The 23163-nt window shown below is 41.9% G+C and overlaps 1 protein-coding gene across 2 annotated transcripts; it reads right to left on the minus strand.

Annotated features, from left to right (window-relative positions):
- Window positions 1-483: 483 nt before the first annotated feature.
- Window positions 484-23016, minus strand: col1a1a (collagen, type I, alpha 1a). Of its 2 annotated transcripts, XM_041817263.1 has the most exons (49): window positions 22761-23016; window positions 20382-20573; window positions 19959-19981; window positions 19561-19596; window positions 18082-18174; window positions 16240-16308; window positions 16107-16151; window positions 15284-15337; window positions 15144-15197; window positions 15010-15063; window positions 14863-14916; window positions 14712-14765; window positions 13459-13503; window positions 13288-13341; window positions 13145-13189; window positions 12302-12355; window positions 11520-11618; window positions 11384-11428; window positions 11088-11186; window positions 10790-10843; window positions 10564-10671; window positions 9769-9822; window positions 9560-9658; window positions 9422-9475; window positions 9224-9322; window positions 9076-9129; window positions 8915-8968; window positions 8631-8738; window positions 8500-8544; window positions 7510-7608; window positions 7305-7412; window positions 6464-6625; window positions 6303-6356; window positions 6074-6181; window positions 5461-5514; window positions 5318-5371; window positions 5067-5228; window positions 4738-4845; window positions 4360-4467; window positions 4198-4251; window positions 3333-3440; window positions 3128-3181; window positions 2919-3026; window positions 2777-2830; window positions 2556-2663; window positions 2117-2396; window positions 1765-1955; window positions 1402-1644; window positions 484-1205 (listed from the first exon to the last, which is right to left on the minus strand). In XM_041817263.1, exons 1-49 carry the CDS (start codon window positions 22840-22842, stop codon window positions 1059-1061), a joined length of 4344 nt encoding a protein of 1447 aa, XP_041673197.1. In that variant the 5' UTR covers window positions 22843-23016; the 3' UTR covers window positions 484-1058. The 2 variants fall into 2 exon arrangements, with proteins under 2 accessions (XP_041673197.1, XP_041673198.1); XM_041817264.1 differs by lacking the exons at window positions 11088-11186; window positions 11384-11428; window positions 11520-11618; ... (2 more) ...; window positions 13288-13341; window positions 13459-13503 and having other exon boundaries at window positions 10790-10816.
- Between the last annotated feature and the right edge of the window lie 147 nt (window positions 23017-23163).

A 23163-nucleotide genomic window follows, 5' to 3' on the forward strand; every position in this document is an offset into this window, starting at 1 on the left:
CTCACCCTGAACTACAAGAAAAAAAAACAAAATGTTGGTTTAAGTTTAGCACCGAGAGGGCTCTGATACATCAGAGTAACCTCAGAGAAAGAATAGCACCTTAAGTGTTTGCTGTTTCTGCTTCTGTCAAAGCGCCAGTAAACTCTGACTACCCCACCAACCGCCACAATAACTGCAGGCATTACTACAAAACACAATAGGCCCTTTTTTTAACAACATGATCCTTGCTTTTCTGAGGTAGCCAAGAGGATGTTTTTACAAAAAAAGAGGTTTGAACCCATGTTTCTCTGCTGGTGGTTTTAATGTGACTTTCCTTTAAAAGAAATGGTAAAACTGAAATGAACAAACAAGAGCGCAACCAAAACACAACCATATCACAACAGCTACATCAGCAGATGAGGAGGAGGGAGTTGTCAGTGTTGTCTGAGGAAGGGGGAAGAAGGGGGGTGGGGTGGGGCAGAACAACAGAGACAAACATGGCTGTCAGTTTCACCGTTTATTCATCAACACCGGAAACGTGGTACAAAGCAATTGGGTTCTGTCTGTTGGGACTGTCCTTTCATTCCTCTCATTGCAGTGGTGTATAAAAATACAAAAGTCACCTTTGTGTTTTCTGTAAGTTTCTGTAAACTCCAGAGAAGCCTGGTTCGGCCGGATGAAGAGGGGAAGTAAATTTTTACACTTTACAGAAGCATATATTATTTTCTTGTCGCCAGTGAAACAAAACGTCTTCTTTACAGGATCCTTGGTGTTGGTGATGGTAAAAAAAAAACAAACAAAAAAGAGTCAGAGACAAAAAAAGTAGTGGTCCCAAACACGACGATGCAGACTCCGCCACATTGCCGCCATCTTGTTGAAGTGCAGGTTTTCAGGCAAAGTGGACCATTGGAACAACGGCCGAATGGAAACTCATGGAATCATGAGCAAGGGGTCAGATTTGTCAGGAAAATGGCATTAGAAAAACGTTTTGACGGGGCTTTTTTAGAGAGAGATGACTGATAGGAAAAATAAAACTCACACACACACACAACAACAATTTCAAGTCCAGATTTCTCTTTTTACAAGAAACAGACGGGTCCAACTTCAAGGCCGAACTCTTGGTCTGGAGCACCAACATCCATAGGAGCGATATCAACGATGGGCAGGCGAGATGTTTTCGTTGTCTTGTAGTCAATGACTGTCTTGCCCCATGTTCCGGTGTGTGACTGGAGAGAAGAGGAAAGGCATATTAGTATAAAAATTTTAAATAGTCCCACAGGATTAATAATGGAAAATTCTAAACATTTCTCCAGATTTGCTTGAGCAAAAATTTGGTCAAACTCTGAGAGTATAGCATTTAGCATTTAGCAAGCTTTTTGGCTGTCAGTGAAACAGGAAGACTATTGACTTAAGTTTCCTTACCGTGCATCCGTCTTCCAGGACACTGTAGGTGAAGCGGCTGTTGCCCTCGGCTCTGATCTCAATCTCATTGGAGCCCAGGAGAAGCGTGGCCAACTTGAGGTTGCCGGTGTTGGCGTTCATGTAGGCAATGCTGTTCTTGCAGTGGTAGGTGATGTTCTGGGAAGCCTCAGTGGACATGAGACGCAGGAAGGTCAGCTGAATGTTGACATCCTCAGGCTGGGAGCCTGCACTTCCGTACTCGAACTGTGGAGGATGGAATAGGAGGGAAATGTTACTGACTAGAGGGGATAGAATGAGATGCTAGAAAATAACTGACTTCAACATGGATCTGGGAAACCCAAGACATGGGTTTAGGATTTTTACCTGGAAGCCGCCGGTCATGGTCTCTCCGAACCAGACATGCTTCTTCTCCTTGATGTTCTTGCTGACGTACCAGTTCTTCTTGGCAACCTCCCTCTGAGTTGGTGGTACGCAGGTCTCTCCGGTCTCCATGTTGCAGTAGACCTTGATGGCATCCTGAGTGCAGCCCTGGTCAGGGTCAATCCAGTACTCGCCTGGAGAACAAAAAGTCAAGAGAGAAAAGATCAGGAAACTTACTTTTATTCTGGCACAGCTCTTTCATTTGTTGTACTCTGATTTGGCTGTAACTCAGCCCCTAAATGCTGCCATTTACCATTATGAATATGTTCCACTTCCTCTAAATCCTTTTACTCACCGCTCTTCCAGTCAGGGTGGCACATCTTGAGGTCACGGCAGGTTCTGGCAGGGTTCTTGCGGGTTCCATCAGGGCTGCGGATCTGCTCGATCTGCTGGCTCAGGCTCTTCAGGGTGCTGTCAACCTCAAGGTCACGATCGCGGAGAACATTGGCATCATCAGCACGGAACATACGGAAGGGATCGGGAGCCTTCTCCTGAGGCTGGGAGATGAAGCCAAGGTCGAATCCGCCCCCAGGGGCACCAGGTGCTCCAGGAGGTCCAGGAGGTCCAGGAGGACCCTGGCAGATGGAAGAGGAAGAGAAGAAGGAGGTTATCTTACTGGTGATTAATAGAACATCCAAATGTCTACTTTCCCTTAGTGAAGAAAGTGAAATAAAACTGCCTTTACAACCATAAAAGAAGAACATAATTGTGGATAAATATTTAGTGGGACTTACAGCGGGTCCCATCTCTCCAGAACGTCCACGAGGTCCAGGAGGTCCGGTGGGTCCAGGGAGGCCAGACATACCATCCTTACCAGGAGCACCAGCAGATCCAGAAGGTCCCTGTAGATGGCACAAAGGAGAACCTTAATGTAATCCAATGCAACTGTCTACTTAAACTTCCTGACATATTTAATGCATAACATTTTGAACTGCTCCAAGTGGCGTCAACTCACCCTAGGTCCAGCGGGTCCAGCAGTACCAGCAGGTCCTTGCTCTCCAGAAGCTCCCTGTGTTTTCAAAACATAACAGATGTTAGACATAATTCTTTGCATAGAATATTGTGTAAATATTTATACATATGGGTAAGTTACATACAGCAGGTCCAGGAGGTCCCTGCATTCCAGTGAATCCTCTGTGTCCCTTCATGCCTCTCTCTCCAGCCTCTCCAGTCTCTCCCTTGTCTCCACGGGCACCAGTAGCTCCCTATAGGGAGAAAAATGTGAGTAATTGTGTTGGCTTTTTACCTGTGTAGGTCATTTTATTTACTGAAGTGGTCTCTTGGTAAAGTTGATTTTACAACTTACAGCAGGGCCACGAGCTCCAGCAGGGCCAGCAGGACCAGCAGGGCCAGCAGGTCCCTAAAAACAAGAGACCAAAACTTAAATCGATGCAGAGGCAGGGTGCAGTTCAACAATCTATGCTTAAATTTACAGCAGACTGAGTTTCAGCAACCTTTTGTCAAAAGAAGAAGTGTACTGGTGATGTTGGAAGCAGAAAAAAGGAACTCACAGTCTCTCCACGGTCACCACTCTTTCCAGCGGGTCCAACGGGTCCAGGGGCTCCAGAGGGTCCAGGGGCACCAGGGGCTCCAGCAGGGCCGCTCTCTCCACGGTCTCCCTGATATGCAAAGCCATTAATGTTTCACTCTCACCAGTCTCAAGTTTTAAAGAATATAAAGGGCTGCTATGGTGGAAGAAGCTGAGTTAAGACCTAATGTCTTTGAGAATGGGGTCTTGAGGACAATTTTTTGCCATTTTTTAAACCCAAGGAAGCTTTGCATACAAGATTGAATGACTCTGGCCACTGTTTCTGCTGTACAAGAATTACAGTAAAAGGACATGATTGAGGTGAACACAATATACTCAAAACCTGAATAATGGATAAGCACTCGGCAAAGACGTCCCCATAGCCAGTTAAGCCCCTACTATTGTCTCCCTCAAGTCCACTGTGCAGACCGATGGGCATCAAAAAGCCAGCATTTGCCAGGGTTGTCAAGTGGGAACCCTTCTTCACCAGTGTTTAACAATATAACTGGCAGCCTTACTGATAATTCAATCCATGCTGAGAAAATGTTCATGGCCATGGTTTACCTTTGTTTTTTTAGCTTTGCAGCTGTAATGCTACAAAATATACATGGTTTCTTTATGGAGTCATTAAAGTTAAAAATGTTGCTGTTAGCTGATTTAGCTAAAGCTTCTTTCAGGTTAGCCATGCTAACTTCTCAAGCTGATTTCTGTTGCAGATGCTACAGCAACAGAGAAACTTTACCAAGTCCAAGAGCCAAAACTGGCACTGCTGTCATCAATTCAACTTTACAAAGAATGTATTAAGTCACTGTTGCTACTAAGTTGGCTATGGTGTCTTTCGACCTCACCTTGGGTCCAGCAGGTCCATCACGCCCAGCTGATCCCTCATTACCAGGGCTTCCCTAAAAAAGACAAGTGCGAACTGGTTAGAAAACACCTACAGGGATAATCTCATATAAACACATAAAGAGAGACAGCCTGTACATATAGGCAAAATTGAGTCTTTATACCTCACGTCCAGGCTCGCCAGGGGCTCCAGCCATTCCAGGGGGTCCCATGGGTCCAGGAGGTCCACGCTCACCACCAGGGCCTCCAGGTCCGGGCTTTCCAATCTCTCCCTGTGAATGACATTGATACAGTCAGTAAGATCGCTGAATTTCCAAAACCTGTAAACTCTGTATACTTAAGATTGCAGACCATGTTAAAGCCTGATGATTTGAGAATCCCAAATACAATCAACATAACTCACTAAAAAATTGCTTTACATTTTTGTGGTTGTCTCTTGTTAGTAATAGTCTGGCTGAAGGCTTCTGGATTCAAATTTCATCAAACTCACTGCATAAATTTGTAGTGTTAATAAAGTCTGACTAGTAACATCGAGAACTTACTGTGGGTCCAGGCAGACCAGGGAAACCTCTCTCTCCTCTCTGTCCTGGCAGACCAACAATACCACGCTGTCCAGCAATACCCTGAGGTCCAGGCAGACCAGCACTACCCTGTAGGGAGTGACAGAATGAGACAAAGTGAAATGGTTAGACATAAAAACACGGGGTTGCAGAGGCTGAATGTGGTCTGTTGAACTCTAGATTTTCTGTTGTAGGAAAAATGTGGTATTTCTTTTGGAAATCTGTAATTTAATCTTGTGATGTACAGAAACAGATAGGGAAACCTATTTCTTGTTTGATTAATTCTAGCAATTCTAGTAAATATTACTCACGGCAGAACCCTCGGCACCAGGGCTACCCTTCTCTCCTGGAGCTCCTGGGGGTCCAGCAGCGCCCATCTCACCAGTGCGTCCAGCAGCTCCAGTCTCACCACGGTTTCCTTTGGGTCCTTCTTTGCCAGCAGGTCCAGCAGGTCCAGCAGGTCCAGCATTGCCCTATGAAAAGGGTAAAAGACTGCTTAACACCAACTGGATGTTTAGAGTCATATCAGGAGCAGAAAGTCACACTGAAACATATGACTTACAGAGGGGCCGGGAGGTCCAACTCTGCCAGCAGCACCAGGGAAGCCAGTTGCACCCTGCAGAGACACAAAGAGATCCATAAATTGAATGTGTCTGGAAAATGGAGGTGTCAAATCAATGCACACAAAAAAACATATAGACTTACGGGAGGTCCAGCAGGTCCGCGAGCTCCCTTAGCACCAGTGTTTCCAACGGGACCCTGATAGGACACAAAATTGTGACATAGGTCATATAAAACACGGACATACTCAATAGACTGAAGAGGAGTTTTAAGTCCAAGAATGTTGGTGGCCATATTGGATAACTGGATCTTCAAATAAATTTTGCAACAGGCAGAGGGTGATATAAGGTAGGTTTTAGTCCCCTAGCAAAAAGCTACAAAGTAGCCCACCCGTCAGTGTGATTAGCTAATAGAATCCAAACGGATGATTTATCATTAAATTAACTCCCTTTACAATCCATACCAATAAAGACATGTGCTGTTAAGACCAAAACCATTTTTGAATCTGCCATGCACATTTATTTCTCCTGTAAAAGTTGGCTTTCTAATATGGGACCAAAAGAGGATCCTTGACCTTTGCAGCTAGCCTCAAGTTGAGACTTGATGAACTGCACTTTTTTGGGTCCTAAACTAAATGGGTTACTGCTAAGTCAATAAACACACAAGAACCAGTACTGCTAAATGTAGCCATCAAAATCTCTTTTAATTCTATGTTTTGCTGCACTTTAAGAAGGTATACATGTTTAACTTTACAAACCTGAGGTCCAGGGGCACCAGTAGGTCCAGCAGGGCCGGGGGGACCAGCATCTCCCTTAGCACCATTATCTCCGGCCTCTCCCTTAGCACCAGGCTGTCCATCAGCACCCTGTGGTGGAAAATGGTAAAGGGTGAGAGAAAGAGAGAGAGAAAAAAAAAAAAAATTTTCAGTACAAATACATCTTGGAACTATAAGCTGAAGAAAAGCTAGGACATTTATGAAGACTTACAGGAGGTCCAGCGAATCCAGCAGGTCCAGGTGGTCCAGACTCACCACGCTCACCCTGAGAAAGAAGAGAGAAAGGACGTGTCAGCCAAAGATCGCAAGAGTTCCCATCAGCTCGAGAACTTCCATCCTCTGCTCATTAAAGGACAACAGACAGGTTCTTACAGGGGCTCCGCGGGCTCCAGCAGGTCCAACAGGTCCTTGGGCGCCAGGCTCTCCCTTGTCTCCAGTAGCTCCAGCAGGTCCGGGAAGTCCAATAGGTCCAGTCAAACCACGGGGACCATCCTTTCCAGGAGCGCCATCAGCACCCTTGGCTCCTTGGTCACCCTGTGATATTACATTAAATGGGAGAACGAGTTAAATAAGGGGTGATAACAAACGAGATTCTGTAATACTTAGAGCTTGTTGTGGGTGGCGCTATTTGTCCTTAGTCAGTGATACAAATATACAAAATGTGTGATTATGAGGAGGGTTAGGGTTAGGGTTTGTGTAAGAATACTGGAAGGCTGCAGTGGCTGGTAGGGAGGGGTTTAAATTGATTAAATCGATTAAACTGATCATGTTTACAAGCTCCCGTGTTAAGATTTTAAATGCTAATGAAACTGACTGAAAATAGTGATGCATTTCTATGAGCTTATAAAGTTAAGAAAACAATAAGGGAGAAGATTAAGCATTTCAGCATGGTTAATTACATATGCCTGTCACCTCTGCTTAGAGAAGATGATTGACAGCTCACTTTCAAAACCAGCCTTTAAAGAATGTGTCCACACTAAAGATTTATTGAAATAAATCAAGACATTTCAAATTAAGGTTACTTATACACGTACAGGACAGTCTGCAGAGAGATTTGGTTTGTCCACACAGTTTTCTAACATCAAACATGTGGTTGCATTAGCGTGTAAGATTTTACAGTACTGGAAATGGTCTGTGAGTTGTGCTTTAGTTGAGTAAATGAGTGGACATTAGGAATATCGTTGACATTAGGAATACTGTTGATATGACTCACTCTGTCTCCTCTCAGACCTGGCAGACCAGCGGCACCACGTTCACCAGGCATTCCCTGCAGTCCTGGGGAACCCTGAGCTCCAGGAGCACCAGGAGCACCAGCATCACCCTAAGGAAGAGGGAGAAGGAAAGAATAATGAAGGGCTACATATCAAAACAATGAAAGCTTCACAAGAACCAAAGATTTTGCCCTCCTGGGGGTTTACCTTGGCACCATCGTTTCCAGCAGATCCAGGGGCTCCACGGGCACCAGCAGGTCCAGCAGGTCCGGGGGCACCACGCTCACCAGGGAATCCTCTGTCGCCCTGAGGGGAAGCAGTGTCAGACGGTTAGGTAAGTCTGAAGGTCCAAAGAACTATCTGACTTGATCACTTAACAGCAAGGAGAGCAATATCTCAATCAAATTTCTTGACAAGTTTTGAAGAAAATGTTGTGCTTTACATAGATGCAGTAGTTTTTAATAAGTTGTCATTAACAATGTAACAAAGAGGGCTATCTGTATCTTTAATCTTTAATCTTTAAGTCTTGCTAAGACAGGCATTTAGCCTGTTAGCATTTGAGCTAACAGCCAATTTATCAGCTCCATCTGGGGATATCTTTCAAATAAACTGAAACAAAGCTAAATTCAAGCAAGGACAAATAAACAGTTATTTTTACTACTGAGTGTTGGGACATGATGTATTCAAACAAAATGGTTTCTTATGTAGACTTTTGCTTACTAAAAACTTACTGACAAATAAATCACTTAGCAGCCTCTCTTTAGAGCATGTCTTTTGGCTAGCTTTAGCCTGCTGGTATAAAATCCTGACATTTTAGCTAGGCTCCAGTTTGTGGAAATATGTATCAACATTTTTGAGCAGGTAAGAAATCAATATCGTGTATTAACATTTTTTAGAACATCTATCTATAAAGAAAACAGAACAATGTTGCCTGACAATTTTACCAACTAAACAATATGTTACACAGAAAAAACTAATGAACATAAGTTTAAGGGGGGACTTTTGATTTCTAGTTTTTAGCTTGTTAGCATTGGCATCACTAAATCTGAGCCAACAGTAAGGCCATTAGCTCTTTTATTTTGAATAAGAATAATTGAAAGTTACAGCTCTAAAGAAGCCTCCACTGGTGGACACTGCTGGGAGCAAAATACTGAGTAGTTTAGAATGTGCTGGGTATGGTGTTGTTGAGTGACTTACTCTAGATCCAGCAGGTCCTGGGGCTCCAGCTTCTCCGGGCACACCCTAGACAGACAGAGAGGAAGTTAATACATAAATTGACTATGATATATTAAAATGAGGTATCTTGGTCATCATATCTTGCTCCTTACCTGCTCTCCAGGCTTTCCACTCTCACCAACAGCTCCCTGGGGTCCTGGAAGACCCTGGAATCCAGGACCTCCAGCAGGTCCCTGCTCACCTCTCTCACCAGCAGGACCCTAATGTCAAACAAGAGCAGAACTGTTACAGTTAACACAAAGTGACCAAAATTGAGAAGTGCTTTGGCGTAGCTTGGTGCAGAGCTGATAATGGAGTGATTTGTAATGAGAAACTACCAGACCTATAAAAAGTTAAGTTTCATGTGAATGTGGATTTTTGCTAGCATTTTACTCACAGCAGGTCCAGGGGGACCTTGGGCACCAACATCACCGTCCTTTCCTGGGGCACCCTGGTTAAAAAGATGGCAAGATTTTAGACACACAAGCACTAGTTTTAATGCATTGAAGTAAAATGTAAAGAGAAATGTGCAAAAAGAAGGCAGTTTAGATGACTTACAGCTGGGCCAGTGGGTCCCATTACTCCTCTCTCACCGGGCTTTCCACCCTCACCCTACAAACAGAAGAAGATAAACACTTTCAAAATCTTGTTATTTGTTTTTTTCCAAATTCAGGATGTTGTGTAGCTGTAGATATAGATCACTCACAGCAGCTCCTTTGGGTCCGGGGAATCCCATGACTCCAGGTTGGCCTCTGGCTCCAACGGAGCCAGGAGGTCCGGGGCGTCCATCTTGTCCAGCAGCTCCCTAGTAGATAAAATAAATTAAGAATTACATTACATAAAACAAAGGATGATGCTTGATTTTGATTTTAAAGTTTATATTATGAAAAAAAGATGAGCTTACAGAAGGTCCAGTCTTTCCATCAGGTCCAGGGCTGCCAGGGCTACCAGTCATACCCTACAGGTAGAAGTACAAGGTCAAAAGAGGGCCTATGCAGTAAATAGGTATTTCTGAAGATTACATGACAGATAGGATGCTCACCTTAGCTCCAGGCAGACCAGGCTCACCAGTGCGGCCAGGCTCACCGGTGGCACCTTTAGGTCCGACAGCACCAGGGGCACCACGCTCTCCAGTGGCACCCTGTGATGGTGGTCAAAGATAGGAGGAAAAGTTAATGACTTTAATCAAACACTGTTCAGAGATACCAAAGTGTGAAGGACAGAGACATAACCCCTGAGTATGTGACTCACTTTGGGTCCAGCAGGGCCATCAGTACCAGGGAAACCACGACCACCAGGACCACCCTAGAGAAAAAAAAAATCAAACACACTTTTAGCCATAACCATCTCTTATACATCCGGGTGGAGTTGGCATAAAGACTTCATGCTAGTATTTCTTGTTCAACCAACAAATTCCATCTCACCTGAGCTACATATTGTCTAAATTGTTGGCAATTTTTTTTTTAATTTACAAAGCAATCAAAAACTGATGCATTGTGCCAGATAAGGGAGTTCTCCAGAGAAAGTTTTTTCTTTCTTTTTGATTATTTTCCCTGACATGACCTGTGTGATCATATCACCACAATGGTTATGACATGCTGAGGTCAGCCATTTGGAATTAAAGTTCCACATAACTATCTTTGGCCTGCAGGGGGTACCACAGGATTTACTTATATGATTCAAAAGACAGACTTGTTTCTTGAACATTTGTGGCCTACACTACACATACTTGAATTAAATGTGAAATATCAGAATGTGGGTGGAATTGGGGTGGTGAATTAGGGGGAAATTATTCACTGCTACTTGGCAATCAAAAATGCATTTTTTAATCAAATCTAATACAATTATCTGATGTACAAGAGTAATTTTAAACTCATTCAGTGAAATGAGGCACAGCTGCCCTTAAAATACTAGTGTGTGCTTTTTTAAAGGCTTAAATGCTTTCCTTTACTGTTAGCACACATTCCAAGGGCACTCAAACCCTTTCCTCCTCATTATCATTAGCATTAGTTGACTAAAATTGTGAAAATTAGGTGGGATGCATACTCTCTCTCCAGGGGCTCCACGGACTCCTGCAGCACCCGGCTCTCCTCTTGCTCCTCTCTTGCCCTCCTCACCAGAAGGTCCAGGGGGTCCTTGAACTCCTGGGGCACCCTTGAGATCACAAACAGACACACAGACAACATAAGAGATGATTCCTGTGAGATGGTGTTCCAACAGGTGTTCTGTTAGCAGGGATGTTCTGTGATGAATGTAGTGAATCTCAACTTACAGCTTCTCCCTTGGCACCAGCCTCTCCCTTGGCTCCTGGGGCACCAGCCTCACCCTAAAGGGAATAAACAAAAATAAACATAAGCAAATACAAGACAAACATAACCTAAACCATAATTCACCTACCAAAATGACTTTAGCACATTGAATAGTAGACATAAGTTGAAAAAAGAAGTGATTTAGTGGTTTAACTTTTACCTCAGGTTCCAATAAGTTTTATGTTGGATATCAGGTCTCTTAAAATGGACAGATTTCACCAAATCATTTTTTTTAAATAATTGAGAGAGAGCTTTACTCACAGTGTTACCCTTAGGTCCGGGGGCACCAGCAGCACCCTGAGGTCCTGGTGGTCCTCTAGGTCCGGGGAAACCGGGAGCTCCAGCAACTCCAGCAGCACCCTGTAGGGGGCAGCAGACAACAGCAAAACAATCACATCATGCTACAAAGCCAGCACTGAGTCTTGTGGAGAGAATTATTTTAAACAGCCTCCACACAGGGCTGATTTGTCAGTTTTCTCATCTTTTGAGATAGAAAGGGATTCAAATCCTTAACCGTGACATGCCTAAAAAGTATAAATGATGAGAGAGATACTCACAGGCAGTCCCTTGGCTCCAGCAGCTCCATCAGCACCGGGGTTTCCCTAAGACAGAACAAAGCAAGTTTTAATTTGCTTTAAGTTGGGATCTAATCTAAGTCCTCAGGAGTCTTATAAGAAATTATTTGGTCCTTACAGAAGGTCCAGCAGCACCAGCAGGTCCAGGGTTACCAGGCTCACCACGGGCTCCAGCAGGTCCCTCGGGTCCACGAGCACCCTGAGGTCCGGCGTCTCCCTGTTCAGAGGGGAATTAGAGAACAAGGGTGAGACAACCATGACAAAACAAGATATCAAAAGACTGAGTACTTTAAGCAGGGACAGAAAGGTGTAACAACAAAAAAGAATTGAGGAAAATTGTTATAAAAATGGAATAACAGAATTGTTGATGAGCTGACCATGTTTTGATCCAAAATGAATTAAAAGCCGTCTAGTGATATTTAAAGAACAGTATAAAGCGTCCAAATACTTCAAGAAAAAATTCAGAATGAAGCAGATGATGAGTTAGTGAAAATATATTTGTCTCGTGCTTGTTTTTTTTAAATTTTACAGTATTCCCATAAACCAGTATTTGTATTATACAGAGCTCTCTTCAGCAAGAAATTACATTTCAAGATTGGAGCAACTCCTTCATTTCTTTTGATGCTTTTTTGTACAATTGTAGGTAAAGCATGTTACAAAATAAGTAAATGAACTATCCTAAATATGGGTCATTTTTACACCTTGTATGACCTTATATGACCCTAGTCTCATGGGAACTATTTTGAGGTCAAGTTAAAGGTCAGTTGTATGACTGAAATGCAATCTTAAATTGCTGACTTTCAAATGAGATCTACAAAACTGCTGTGAGAGAAGAGACAAAAAAACTTCATGTCATGCTATTATGGATAGGTGTGCTGAATGATGGTGAATGTACAGTACCTTGGCTCCAGGGCCACCAGGGAATCCAGGGGGTCCAGCAGGGCCAGTGGGACCCTTAAGAGAAACAATAAGAGAGCGAGACTCAGACCAGTGCATCAGAGCTGTAATACCATAGCTTACATTTTTTTAACTGTTTAGTTTTCTGACAAAAAAGAGCCAAAACTGTGACTCATAAAACAATCACAGCTGATCAAACTATAATTTCAGGACTAAGACTAAGACTGCAAGTATCACTGAATATGCCCTTGCACCTTTGTGCACCTTGGTGCATGACATGGTTGCGGCACAGCTGCTGCAGCTGCTGCAGAGATGCTTATCAGACCAATATCTAGCAAACAACTATGAAACATGTCATGCAGGCCTAACTTGTGTTTACCAATAGGTGGCACTATGGGAAATACCTAATGTTGGCATTCAGATATGTTCAGAGGTAGTTTCTTATTTAACAAAAATAATTTAAAACTATGACAAGCCATTAAATTCATGCTCTCTGAGTTTTGTACATAAGCAAAGAGTGTTTCCTTTGTAAGATCTCTATGAACTCCATAACAACTTAAATTTGGTTCAGAAGCACCACAAAGGTCGAGTTCATCTTAGAAGTAGTCCTGAGGTAAGGCAAAATTGCACTCATTTCAGATATCAAAATCCAAATAGCCACACAGCCAAATCCCTAAAGTTTTGTACACAAGCCCAATAACTTTCTTTCTACAGGGTCTCTTCTAGCTCTTTGCAAAATTTTAATTGGGTCTTATTCAATCCATGGGAGAATTTAATCAAAATAAATCCATCTTTAAGATCCACATTCAGCCTTAATTTAGCTTCAGAAAAAGAACTATGACTTACAGGAGGTCCAGCAGCACCAGCTGCACCATCATTACCACGGGCTCCCTGCAACACAGAGACAAATATGATCGGTTATTCTGTTCATCTTGGATTGAGTTGTTATGGATAGATGTGTGTTTGTTGATTTGTGGGTGTAAACTCACAGCAGCTCCAGAAGCACCAGGGCGACCTCTCTCACCAGGCAGACCACGGGGTCCCTAAGGCAGAGAGGAAAAGAGACATCAATCAGACCATTTGAACTGTTCAGAAGATAGAGAGAATCCTAAATGGTTACTTCATGGCAAATGTAGTGTGGAGGACATTTGACAACTCACCATAGCACCAGGGGTTCCATTCTCACCAGGAGCGCCAGCCTCTCCCTAAACATTCAGGAAAATACAGACAGGTGTTAAGAAGGACAGCAACTTCAGTATAATTAAAATATGTATATTTAGCTAGCTGATATGGCTGCTGTGGTCAACCTGGCAATGTAAGCAAAAATGACTGTTACTAGCTAATAACTAGCCTTTGTCCCTCCTACTAGCTTACACAGACCAATAAGTAGCCAATAACTACTAACCAATATGAGGGCTATTGGCTAATATGTATGAACTCTGGATGATACCAGCCAGTATGTAGCTGACATTACTGCTGTTATTCAGTGTGTAGTAAACAAGGAGCTAACAAGACTTCTACTGGTCTATAGCTGACCTTAATCAGGGATACTGGCTAACACAAGATAATAAGTATGCTGTATAGCTGCTGCCACCCAATCAGTAGTCACTATCGATGATACTATCTAATATTTAGCCAATATGACTGGACAATCTGTGCCCAGCATAAATTATACTAGCCAGAAGAAGCAAATGTGGCAGCTATGTTCCTATACAATAACTAGTCCATGTGATGTCCAATGGCCAGTCAGTACCCAGCATGGCTGTTGGTGGCACATCAGTAGCCTCCATGGCTGCTACCATGAATCATGCATTTTGTTGTTTCGACTACAAGTGCATCTTTCGTGACTCTGCTATGATAACAACAAATATAAATACCCAGAATTATTCAAAGGGCTAGTCTGTCAAATGTACACATAAAATCTGTTTACTAGTCATTGGAAGTACAAGTCACATTGGGTTAGACTCCAAGAGAACACTTTAAGAGAAGAAGCTTGTATTAAAAATTGGAAACATGCTCTTTAATGTATTGTGAAAAACATGAAAGCCTATTGTGCTTATATTTTATAGCAAATACTAGGATAATTTATGTGCAGCTGCAATTTTATATATTCTAGTCTTTCCTTTTGTCAGGTTTTTTTTATGTTTCTTTGCTCTCTTGACAGGGATTTCTTTAAAAAAATCAACAACCAGTGCTAAAACTATCTGCATCCTTACAGGTGCTAAATCCACTACATAGATCATTTTTTTTGTCTGTGCTGCTACCTTTACTATTGTTGGAAACTGTGCTGTAGTTTTTATGTAACTGCTATGTTTTCTAAACCGTTGGCCTATGTTGTTTTTGTATGTTGAAATTTAACAATGTGAGGATTGTGACAAAAGAGTGAAGATAATAAAAACATGCCGACAGTCACCTTGGGACCAGCAGGGCCAGAATCTCCCTTAGCACCATCCAGACCGCTGAATCCCTACAGAGAAAGACAGACAACAGATGAAGCTCACAGAAATGCTATCACATGAATGTTCTGTGTTTTTGAAGGTGAGGAGAGGTTAGCTCTGTCTTACTCTGTGTCCCTTGATGCCGGGCAGACCGGGAGTTCCGGGGAAACCACGAGCTCCCTTGGAGAAAGATAAGAGATAGGAGACAATTCATTATCACAGCTCAGCTGTATTTGTTAAATGAAATCAATACCCTCTGCAATGGCAACATACCTGAGGGCCAGGAGGTCCACGCTCACCACCACGTCCGGGTTTGCCAGACTCACCCTAAAAGTGACAGAGAAATGCATCAGTTGGTGGATTAAGTTATGCTAAACTTAGACCTAGTGAACAACTACACTACTTACATCCTCTCCGTTCTTTCCAGGAGGTCCAGCAGGGCCACGAGGTCCCATGGGTCCCTATAGAGAAACACAAGCACAAAAAGGTAAGATTGGCAACAAACAGTTACAGTGTTTAAAGACTTGTTTTCATTTATGTTACTTACAGCAGGTCCGGGCTCTCCAGACTCACCAGGAGGACCAGTGAATCCCTGAGGTCCCTGTAGGGGAAAACACACATAAACACAATCAATACACCATTAAAACCAGCTATACTAGATTTAATTTTATCCTTTTGTTGAGCTGTTGTGATTAAAAACAACATACAGCTGCGAACTGCCAGTGAATCACTGGGGAGTTATCAACTTCAACTGGATCGTAAGATGGCAGAATTTTTACTGCTGTTGTGATTACAAAGACTGTCTCACTCTCACAGACAGAACTGTACTCATTTGTACATATTTAAATGCAAGATAGCCACATATTTAGAAAAGTTCTGCTCTTGTCCCCTATTCTGATCAATCAGTGCAGAGCAGATCAATCTGGAAACAGATTTCTTGTTTTTTTCTTAGTGAGTGTTGTGCATCTCAAAGCTAAATCTTTAAATTATTATTGTCAAATATGTCATATGGTCTACACATGTACAATTAAGTATCAAAATTCAGCTTGTGTGAATTTCAGGTGAGACTCAGGTGTGTTCAGATAAAAATGCAACATTTCCTAAGTGTGTCCCTAGGTTATTTGGACCCAAATATCTTTGATATCTAGCATTAGCAATATGATTTGTTTCTGTGACTGTTTACCACTGAAAAAATAATTAGGAAGTGAACTAGAGTGCAGTGAATTCAATATGTATGAGACCACCTGAAAATCTGAGTTCAGCACTGATTCAGTGGTGTCTCCATGATGCCACTGCCTTTTTTTCTTCTTTAATCCAAACACTTACTTAAAATCATTTTGACTTAAAAAGGGAGGATGTGATGTACTTACGCTAGCACCAGGAGGTCCAGGGGAACCACGGGGTCCCATTGGTCCCTGTCAATCAAACAGGACATGGTCAGATACTGCATCAGTATGTTATCATTGATAATACAATGCTTGCATGTCTGTGTATGTGTCTTACCATGGGTCCAGGCACGGGCATGGAAGGAGACTTGTCATCGTAGGCACCAGACATCTGAGGGGAGAAGTTCTGGAAAAAAATAAAATAAACAGAATATGAAAGACTTTTTCATGTCTGATATGTGTATTCAATTGCATATTCAATATAAATGCATTTCACCCCATTGTCACAAAAAACTCAATATGCATTTTTAATAAATGGTCTTTAGATGTAATATACTCAAAATAAGAGGGTCAAAAATAACAAATGATTTCGGAGCATTACCATCAATTCTTCAACAGCCCCTGAATTCATCACATAGGCTGAATTTATGTGGTGATTTTGAGGCTAAATTAAGTCTTCAGATACCACTCTTGTAACCTAACCACTAAAGCTACTATGTATGTCATACATAGGATAGCTGGAGCTTTGCAGTCTGATGTAACTCGATGAGAGTCTTTTTCAGCTAACTACTATGTTGTGGTCAGTAGGCTAAGTCTCTTGCATAAACTTGCTAAATTATAGTCAGAATCTACAGGAGTGTTGGATTTTAGTTGAAAGAATAACAGTACTTCATCTTATGCAAGTACTATAACAAAGAGTAATGTTAAGATCTGCTCTTTTGTGAGAGAATGATTTGGGGCTAGCTAAATGTTAGCCTAAGTTTGTTGCAAAGATGGCCTAGTGATTAGCTTGCGCCCCATGCATGGAGGTTACAGTTCTCTATGTGGGCTTAAAGTCCAACCTGTAGTCACCTTCCTGCATGTCATTCTCCACTCTCTCTCTCTGTAGTCTCCCACTCTATCTTCTACCCTACCAAAATCAAGGCTAAAAGCCCCCAAGTAAATCTTGCTTTGGTTAGCTTAGCCTGGTGAATTAGCGTACGTGGCAATAATAAATTCTCACTGAAAAAGCAAATATAATAATGCTTTGAAAGAAATTTAGGAGTTATGGAAGAAGCCAAAGCATGGTCTTCACTTCCAAACAGGTCCATGTCTCCCTCCTCCTCCAGATTTTTATCTATGATGGAGCATGGTAGCCATCAACAAAACCACTCAAACTATATTTACATGTCATGTTAACTTAGCTTTGTTGATTTGCTTGTTAGGACACAGATTTTTACCTGAGAAACTCAGCTCAGCGTTCAAATGTATGATAAGGGTCATGAAACAACTAAATATATTAAAATGGATGGTTGCTGATGGCTAAGTCTACAATTGTACTTAATGTGCAATTTATTTGAAGTTTTGGCACAGTAAAAGAAGAGTTTGGGCATACTGGATAAATAATTAGCATTCTTAGCATGCTCCATACACTGATTCTCTATCTTATTGACTTAGCATCTAACCAGCGAAAAAATTTGACCTACTGACCCAGACTGACAGCCAAACTGGTTCTCAGCACCAGAAATGTTATGACAGAACAGCTAGCCAGTGTTTAAGCTAAGACCCTGAGGTTTCAGTTTTAGATTTTGGTGCTTGCTATGCAATAATTTACACACACAAAGAAAAGAAATCTAGGATATTTTAACCTACTGGTTTCCCAAGAAGAGCACTGAGCCTGTGTTTTGACAGAATTTTCAAACTACACAAGACAGGGTGATTGGAAGCTTGAGAGGAACAAAACTAGATTGGTACTGCTTGAAGTTTTTATCTGTTTTTGGGATCTGTCTTATTCTTACCAACTAATAAGTTTGTGTTGCCCAATCAGACTTTAGAAGGCTCAAATTAGGCCCCACCTCTGCCTTATTTGTGAGCTTAAAGTATGATTCTTGTGATTTTTTTCCCCTCCTCTGGTTGGCTATGCAAGGGCCAATCTCATCAAAATACATAAGAACACATTTTTAAAAATTCCACAACTTACTCCACCGAGGCCAGGGGGTCCAGGGGGGCCGGGAGGTCCAGGCAGACCAGGCTGGCCGGGGATGCCATCTCTTCCAGGAGGACCAGCAGGACCCTATAGATGGGAGGAATATGAACAGAGGGGATCAGACTTCTGAAATAAGATTGCCACCAGGAGTCAGAGCACCAATGCAAAAGCAAACACAAAAAGAGGACAACACATAACATCATCAGCTACATCAGTCCAAAGCCTTGCTTTTAACATCTCATGTCCTACACTTGTACCTACAGTGAGAGGAGCAGTACAGCTAAGAAGATGCAGTTTACATTTAAGACCAATCAAGTGACCCACTGGGACCAGCTACATCATATCAGGATACAAGAAAAGGGTAAGAGTCATTGATATTTCATAAGTATCTATCTATAGTGAATTACATCATCAGCAAAACATTAACACAGATCTGAGTAATTTCTGAATTGAAAAAAATATTTTGAATAAAATATACTAATTCAAGAAATGTTGAATTGTCTTGATTTTGTGTGTAACATACCAAACAGATGTATATGATCCTAACCACCACAATAAAATGACAAAAGCAGTTTCAATTTAACTTTACACCTTGCTAAATCAAACCTTAAAAAATAATTTATCAAAATGAAAACAAGATCTAGACAATATTGAGCCTTTTAACTTGGATTGGAGATGTTTTCCCTATACATAATAGTGTCCTGTGACACAACAGCAAAACTCACATACTAGTAAGCAAGTGTGCTGAATGTGATCAGTTTTGTTGACATGAAGTTAGATTTAAACTGTAAATTTTAAATTAGTCTGTGTTTTCATTTCAAAATGGAACCTTCACCCACTGTCTGCATTTTTTCCATTACCAAGCAGTTCCCACTCTGAACATTTAAACACAACTTGTTTCAATCTGACCTCATCATGATTTAGAGATGCATCTTTTCTCTCCTCTGAGTTCATAACAAACTGTATGCATTATTACTCTGTTGCTTCATAAAGACTTACAGCAAGAGACATTGGATTTGTGCAGCAGTGGGAGGAAAAGCAAAGGGCAAATATAAATATGTTCTGCAATATTTACTTCAGTATTTCTGTTTTCTGGTGCTTATCATACTCATCTTGTTTCTGTGGTTCCTCTACAAAGAAAATGTTTAAATCATATCATTAAACTTGTTTTCTAGGCATGATTATCACCCTTTTAAAGACAATACTGTGCCATTTCAACCAGCTCTTGATGAAACACAAGCCAATGTCAATAATTTGAGTACTCTAGTTTTTCAAATTTAACTCAAATATTTTGAATGGGTGACATCATTTGTGGATGCAAGTCATGTTTCCACATGTGTCTCATTTTAAAGTACAACAGTATGGCTGTTTCAACTTCATAGACAGGTGTCTGCTCAGACAGTGGGCACACCAGTTGACCAAAAACAAGAGAATTCTCCAGAGAAAAAATGGAAAATTATGGTATAAACTTACCCTGTCTCCCTTGGGTCCACGATCTCCCTTGGGTCCCTGTGATTAAAAAAATGGTCTCTTAGTGTTTGATAACACTGTATTATCTATGTAATACATAGGAATATGATTGACATGATTCATAATGCAACTTATCCTATCAATACAGCAATTCATCCACTGAAAATGACACACAATTAACTGTCTAGTCTTGTATAATAAACAATATCTATAGGTTCAGATTCAGAATGATCAGTCATTTTCTATAAGATACGTATATTTTTGTTTCTTTTTCTTATAAACTTAACTTCTATTGTTTTGAATCATGATCGACATGGATAGGATGTATAGAAAAGCTAATATTATTTAGAAAACACTGAAGAATAACATGAACATGGTGTGATGAAATGATCAATATTTACCTCAACCTGAGACTCCTTGAAGCCTACAGAGGAAGCAGAGGCAGAGACAACAGAAGGTCAGATTTACATGGACAACAAATCACAAAACTAGGGTATAAAACGCATCCTAGGGTAAATTTGGAGCTAAGGAAGCAACTTTTTGAAAAAGGAAAAAATAAAAAATCTGAGATTTTGCTGTATCAGAAGAAGCATTTTTCTTGCAGAAATTGAGTAACAGAGTAGTGCTCAGGCCTAATGTGCTCAGTCATGTTTGAGTTGTAAAAGATTATCAGGAAGTGCTGCAAATTTTGGATTTGACCTCTTTCTATTGAAAGCGCAGGAAAATGGAAGAAAATGATGCATGTCTGTTGCAATGAAGTGACATGGATGCATGACATAAAGTGAACACAAAAGAGGCGATTGGAGGGAGCAGTGACGTCATACCGTCGTCGGGGCAGATGGGGCAGCACTCGTCGTGGGGGATGACGGGGTTGGGGCAGTCAGTTGTATCCTCGCAGATGACCTCATCGCACATCACCGTGCCGCGGTCGCAAACGCAGATCTGGCATGGCGCTGGTTTCCACACATCCCGGTCCGCAAACACCTGGCCGTCCAAGGTGCAGCTTGTGTCCGTTTCTGAGGAGGAAAAGGCAGACACAGGTGAGATACTGGGACACAAATGTACAAAAATAAAATTCTATAAAAAATGCTTAAAAAAAATACAAAATACAAAATAGACAATTAAAAAGAGATAAAAACAAAACGAAAAAAAGACCAAAATGTTTAAAATCTGGCACAGGGATTTGGAAAAAATACATAAACAGAAGTTGAGTTTAAACCTATTTAACATTTGAAGCTTTAAATCAGCATAATGTGAATAATTGGGTTGAACTTAAGTGACGTTTGAAATTCTTATAAGTCGCCTTATATTTATTTATCTTCAAGAAAATAATGCATAAAAAATAACATCTAAAACTGAAGTTCATTTTAATAATTAGCCTAAAAATTGGAGCGTTTATGCTATAATAAGCTAATTCTGACCTGTATGAGCGTTTCTGATCACAAAACGATGACATTAAACACAATTTTAAGTGCATCATTAAGGAGAAACATGTTAGAAAAAAAATAATATACAGGCACGAAATTAAGCGGAAAGTGTGAAGCTAGTAGGAAACATGAGCTAGTCGCGTGAAGCTAGGGATGCGTGGACAGGAAGTGGCCTCTAAATCGCTCCAATAAGAGGTCGAGGTGACAGAGAGGTCATCGACGTGCTGAGTCTGTATGCGCGTCACGTCACAGTTACGCATAGAGCACACCTGAACACGTCAACTTCCGTTTTTACCATGATTAAAAAAAAAGATAAAACCCTTCAGGTCCCTGTGCTCTAACCCAAGAGTCACATTTTCCGACATTAGCTGCTCCACTGCTGTGAGTTCCTCAGCAAACCCAAAGTGGGGCTTCTTTCAAATGCGAATAAATCTCCCAGCATGCCTTAGTGCTGAGCTCAGAGGGAAACGCAGCAGCACTGCAGACTGTCGGCTTGGCAGCAGCTGGTGGAAACTGTCCGCATATGTTTGCAATTAGAGGTAACAAAAAAAAAAGAGTGGAAAAGAAGAAGAAAAAGAGGAGGAGGAGGAGGGGGATGAGGCGGTGAAGGGGACGTGGCGGCCAGATGTGTCTACAGGTGCGGAGAGGAGCCTCAGGGTGGCGCTGTGAGACCACTCACAGGGTCAAACAACATCTGCTTCAGATAGACAGGCAAGCAGACAGCTGAGTCCTTTCCAGACAACAGGAACATCTGGAAAAATTGAGTTTCAGCCTTTTGGTTCTTGTTTTTAGAGCTGAGCTGATTTTCTTTGTCTTCTTACAGGAAGAAAAACTGTGTGTTTTCACACCAACAGAGGCCTGTGTTCCATACACAGTGATTTTTCTATCTGTGCTGTATACGTTTAAACACCCAGCTGCAGTAAAAAAGAGAAAAAGTCTATCTGAGGAGGTCAGATGTTTCCATCAGACAAGACTATGCCTGCACCCTCCCTCTGTTTTCCTCAGTGTGACTCTCTCTCTCACCTGGCCAACTCTACACTACTTGGCCTGAGGCAGTGAATTACTCTGCCACATCAATCAGGCCTGAGAAGCACTTTCCATGTCTGCTTTGTGTCTAATGGAAAAAAGAGTGGATCTTTTCCTAAGCCATTTTCTTTTTGCCTGTTGTTTTACATCAAAAAACTATGGACATTGCCACCAATTCATGCCCACATCACCCTTTTGGAGGCTGGGGTTCAGGCAATTCAGCTAAGTTAGCCAAAGTGATAAAACACCACGACAGCATACTTCTCAGAACAAAGTAAATCTATTTTCTGCAAATTTAAAGCTTTTTGAGGTTCAAATAAGATAAATCGTGCATTTTTGCTGGTATCTGCTTTTAACTTTAGCCTGGAGGAAAGCTTGGAAAACCTGCATCAACTCGCTCTGCGTGCATGGGGGGGGGGGGGGGTAGAGAGACATTAACAAACTCAAGAGGAGAAGATGAGAGAGAGGCCTTCTTGAGGTGCCTGATGCATTACGCACAAGCTGTACTGTCTAAACTACAAGCTAATCTATTGCTTTATCTTTGTAGCTAGGTGGAGATAAAGGAGGCACAAGCATCAAAGTTCTTATCTCTAGTACAAACTTTTTCCTTTCTTCTCCTCTCTAAGATCTCAGCAGTCGTCCACCCACGAAGAGAAAATCCACTTTCCAAAGCCAGCCAAAAACAAAAAAACAAAAAAAGAAAAACCAAAAGGGGGTTGAGAAGCTCCAGTAAACAATGGTGAAACTTACTGTCGTCCTCGCCCTGCGCCCTGACCAGGAGCACTGCTGCGCTGAGCAGCAGGGCCAGCCGCAAATCCACAAAGCTGAACATGTCTAGATGCCACTAGACATGTAGACTCTTTGAGGCAAGAGAGGAAAAAAGTTGGGGATGTTTTCTCTTTCTGCTACACTCCACTCATACACGGGTGTTTGGGGTAGGGTCCGCTTGTCTGTTCACAGTCCTCCTGACCCCAGCAGAAAACTCCCTACTGCCTACACGAACTTTCCACCAGGGTTTTTATATGGGAGCCTGAAGAACTGGGAGGTGCTGGGGACCGGAGCGAGTGGGGACGCACCCTCATTACCCAGCTGCTGCCGCTCACGTTTAGGGAAGACAAAAATGGACCCCTCCTTCAAAGAAAGGAAAAAAATA

This window comes from Cheilinus undulatus, linkage group 21, assembly GCF_018320785.1.
Source record: "Cheilinus undulatus linkage group 21, ASM1832078v1, whole genome shotgun sequence".
Taxonomy (NCBI): domain Eukaryota; kingdom Metazoa; phylum Chordata; class Actinopteri; order Labriformes; family Labridae; genus Cheilinus; species Cheilinus undulatus.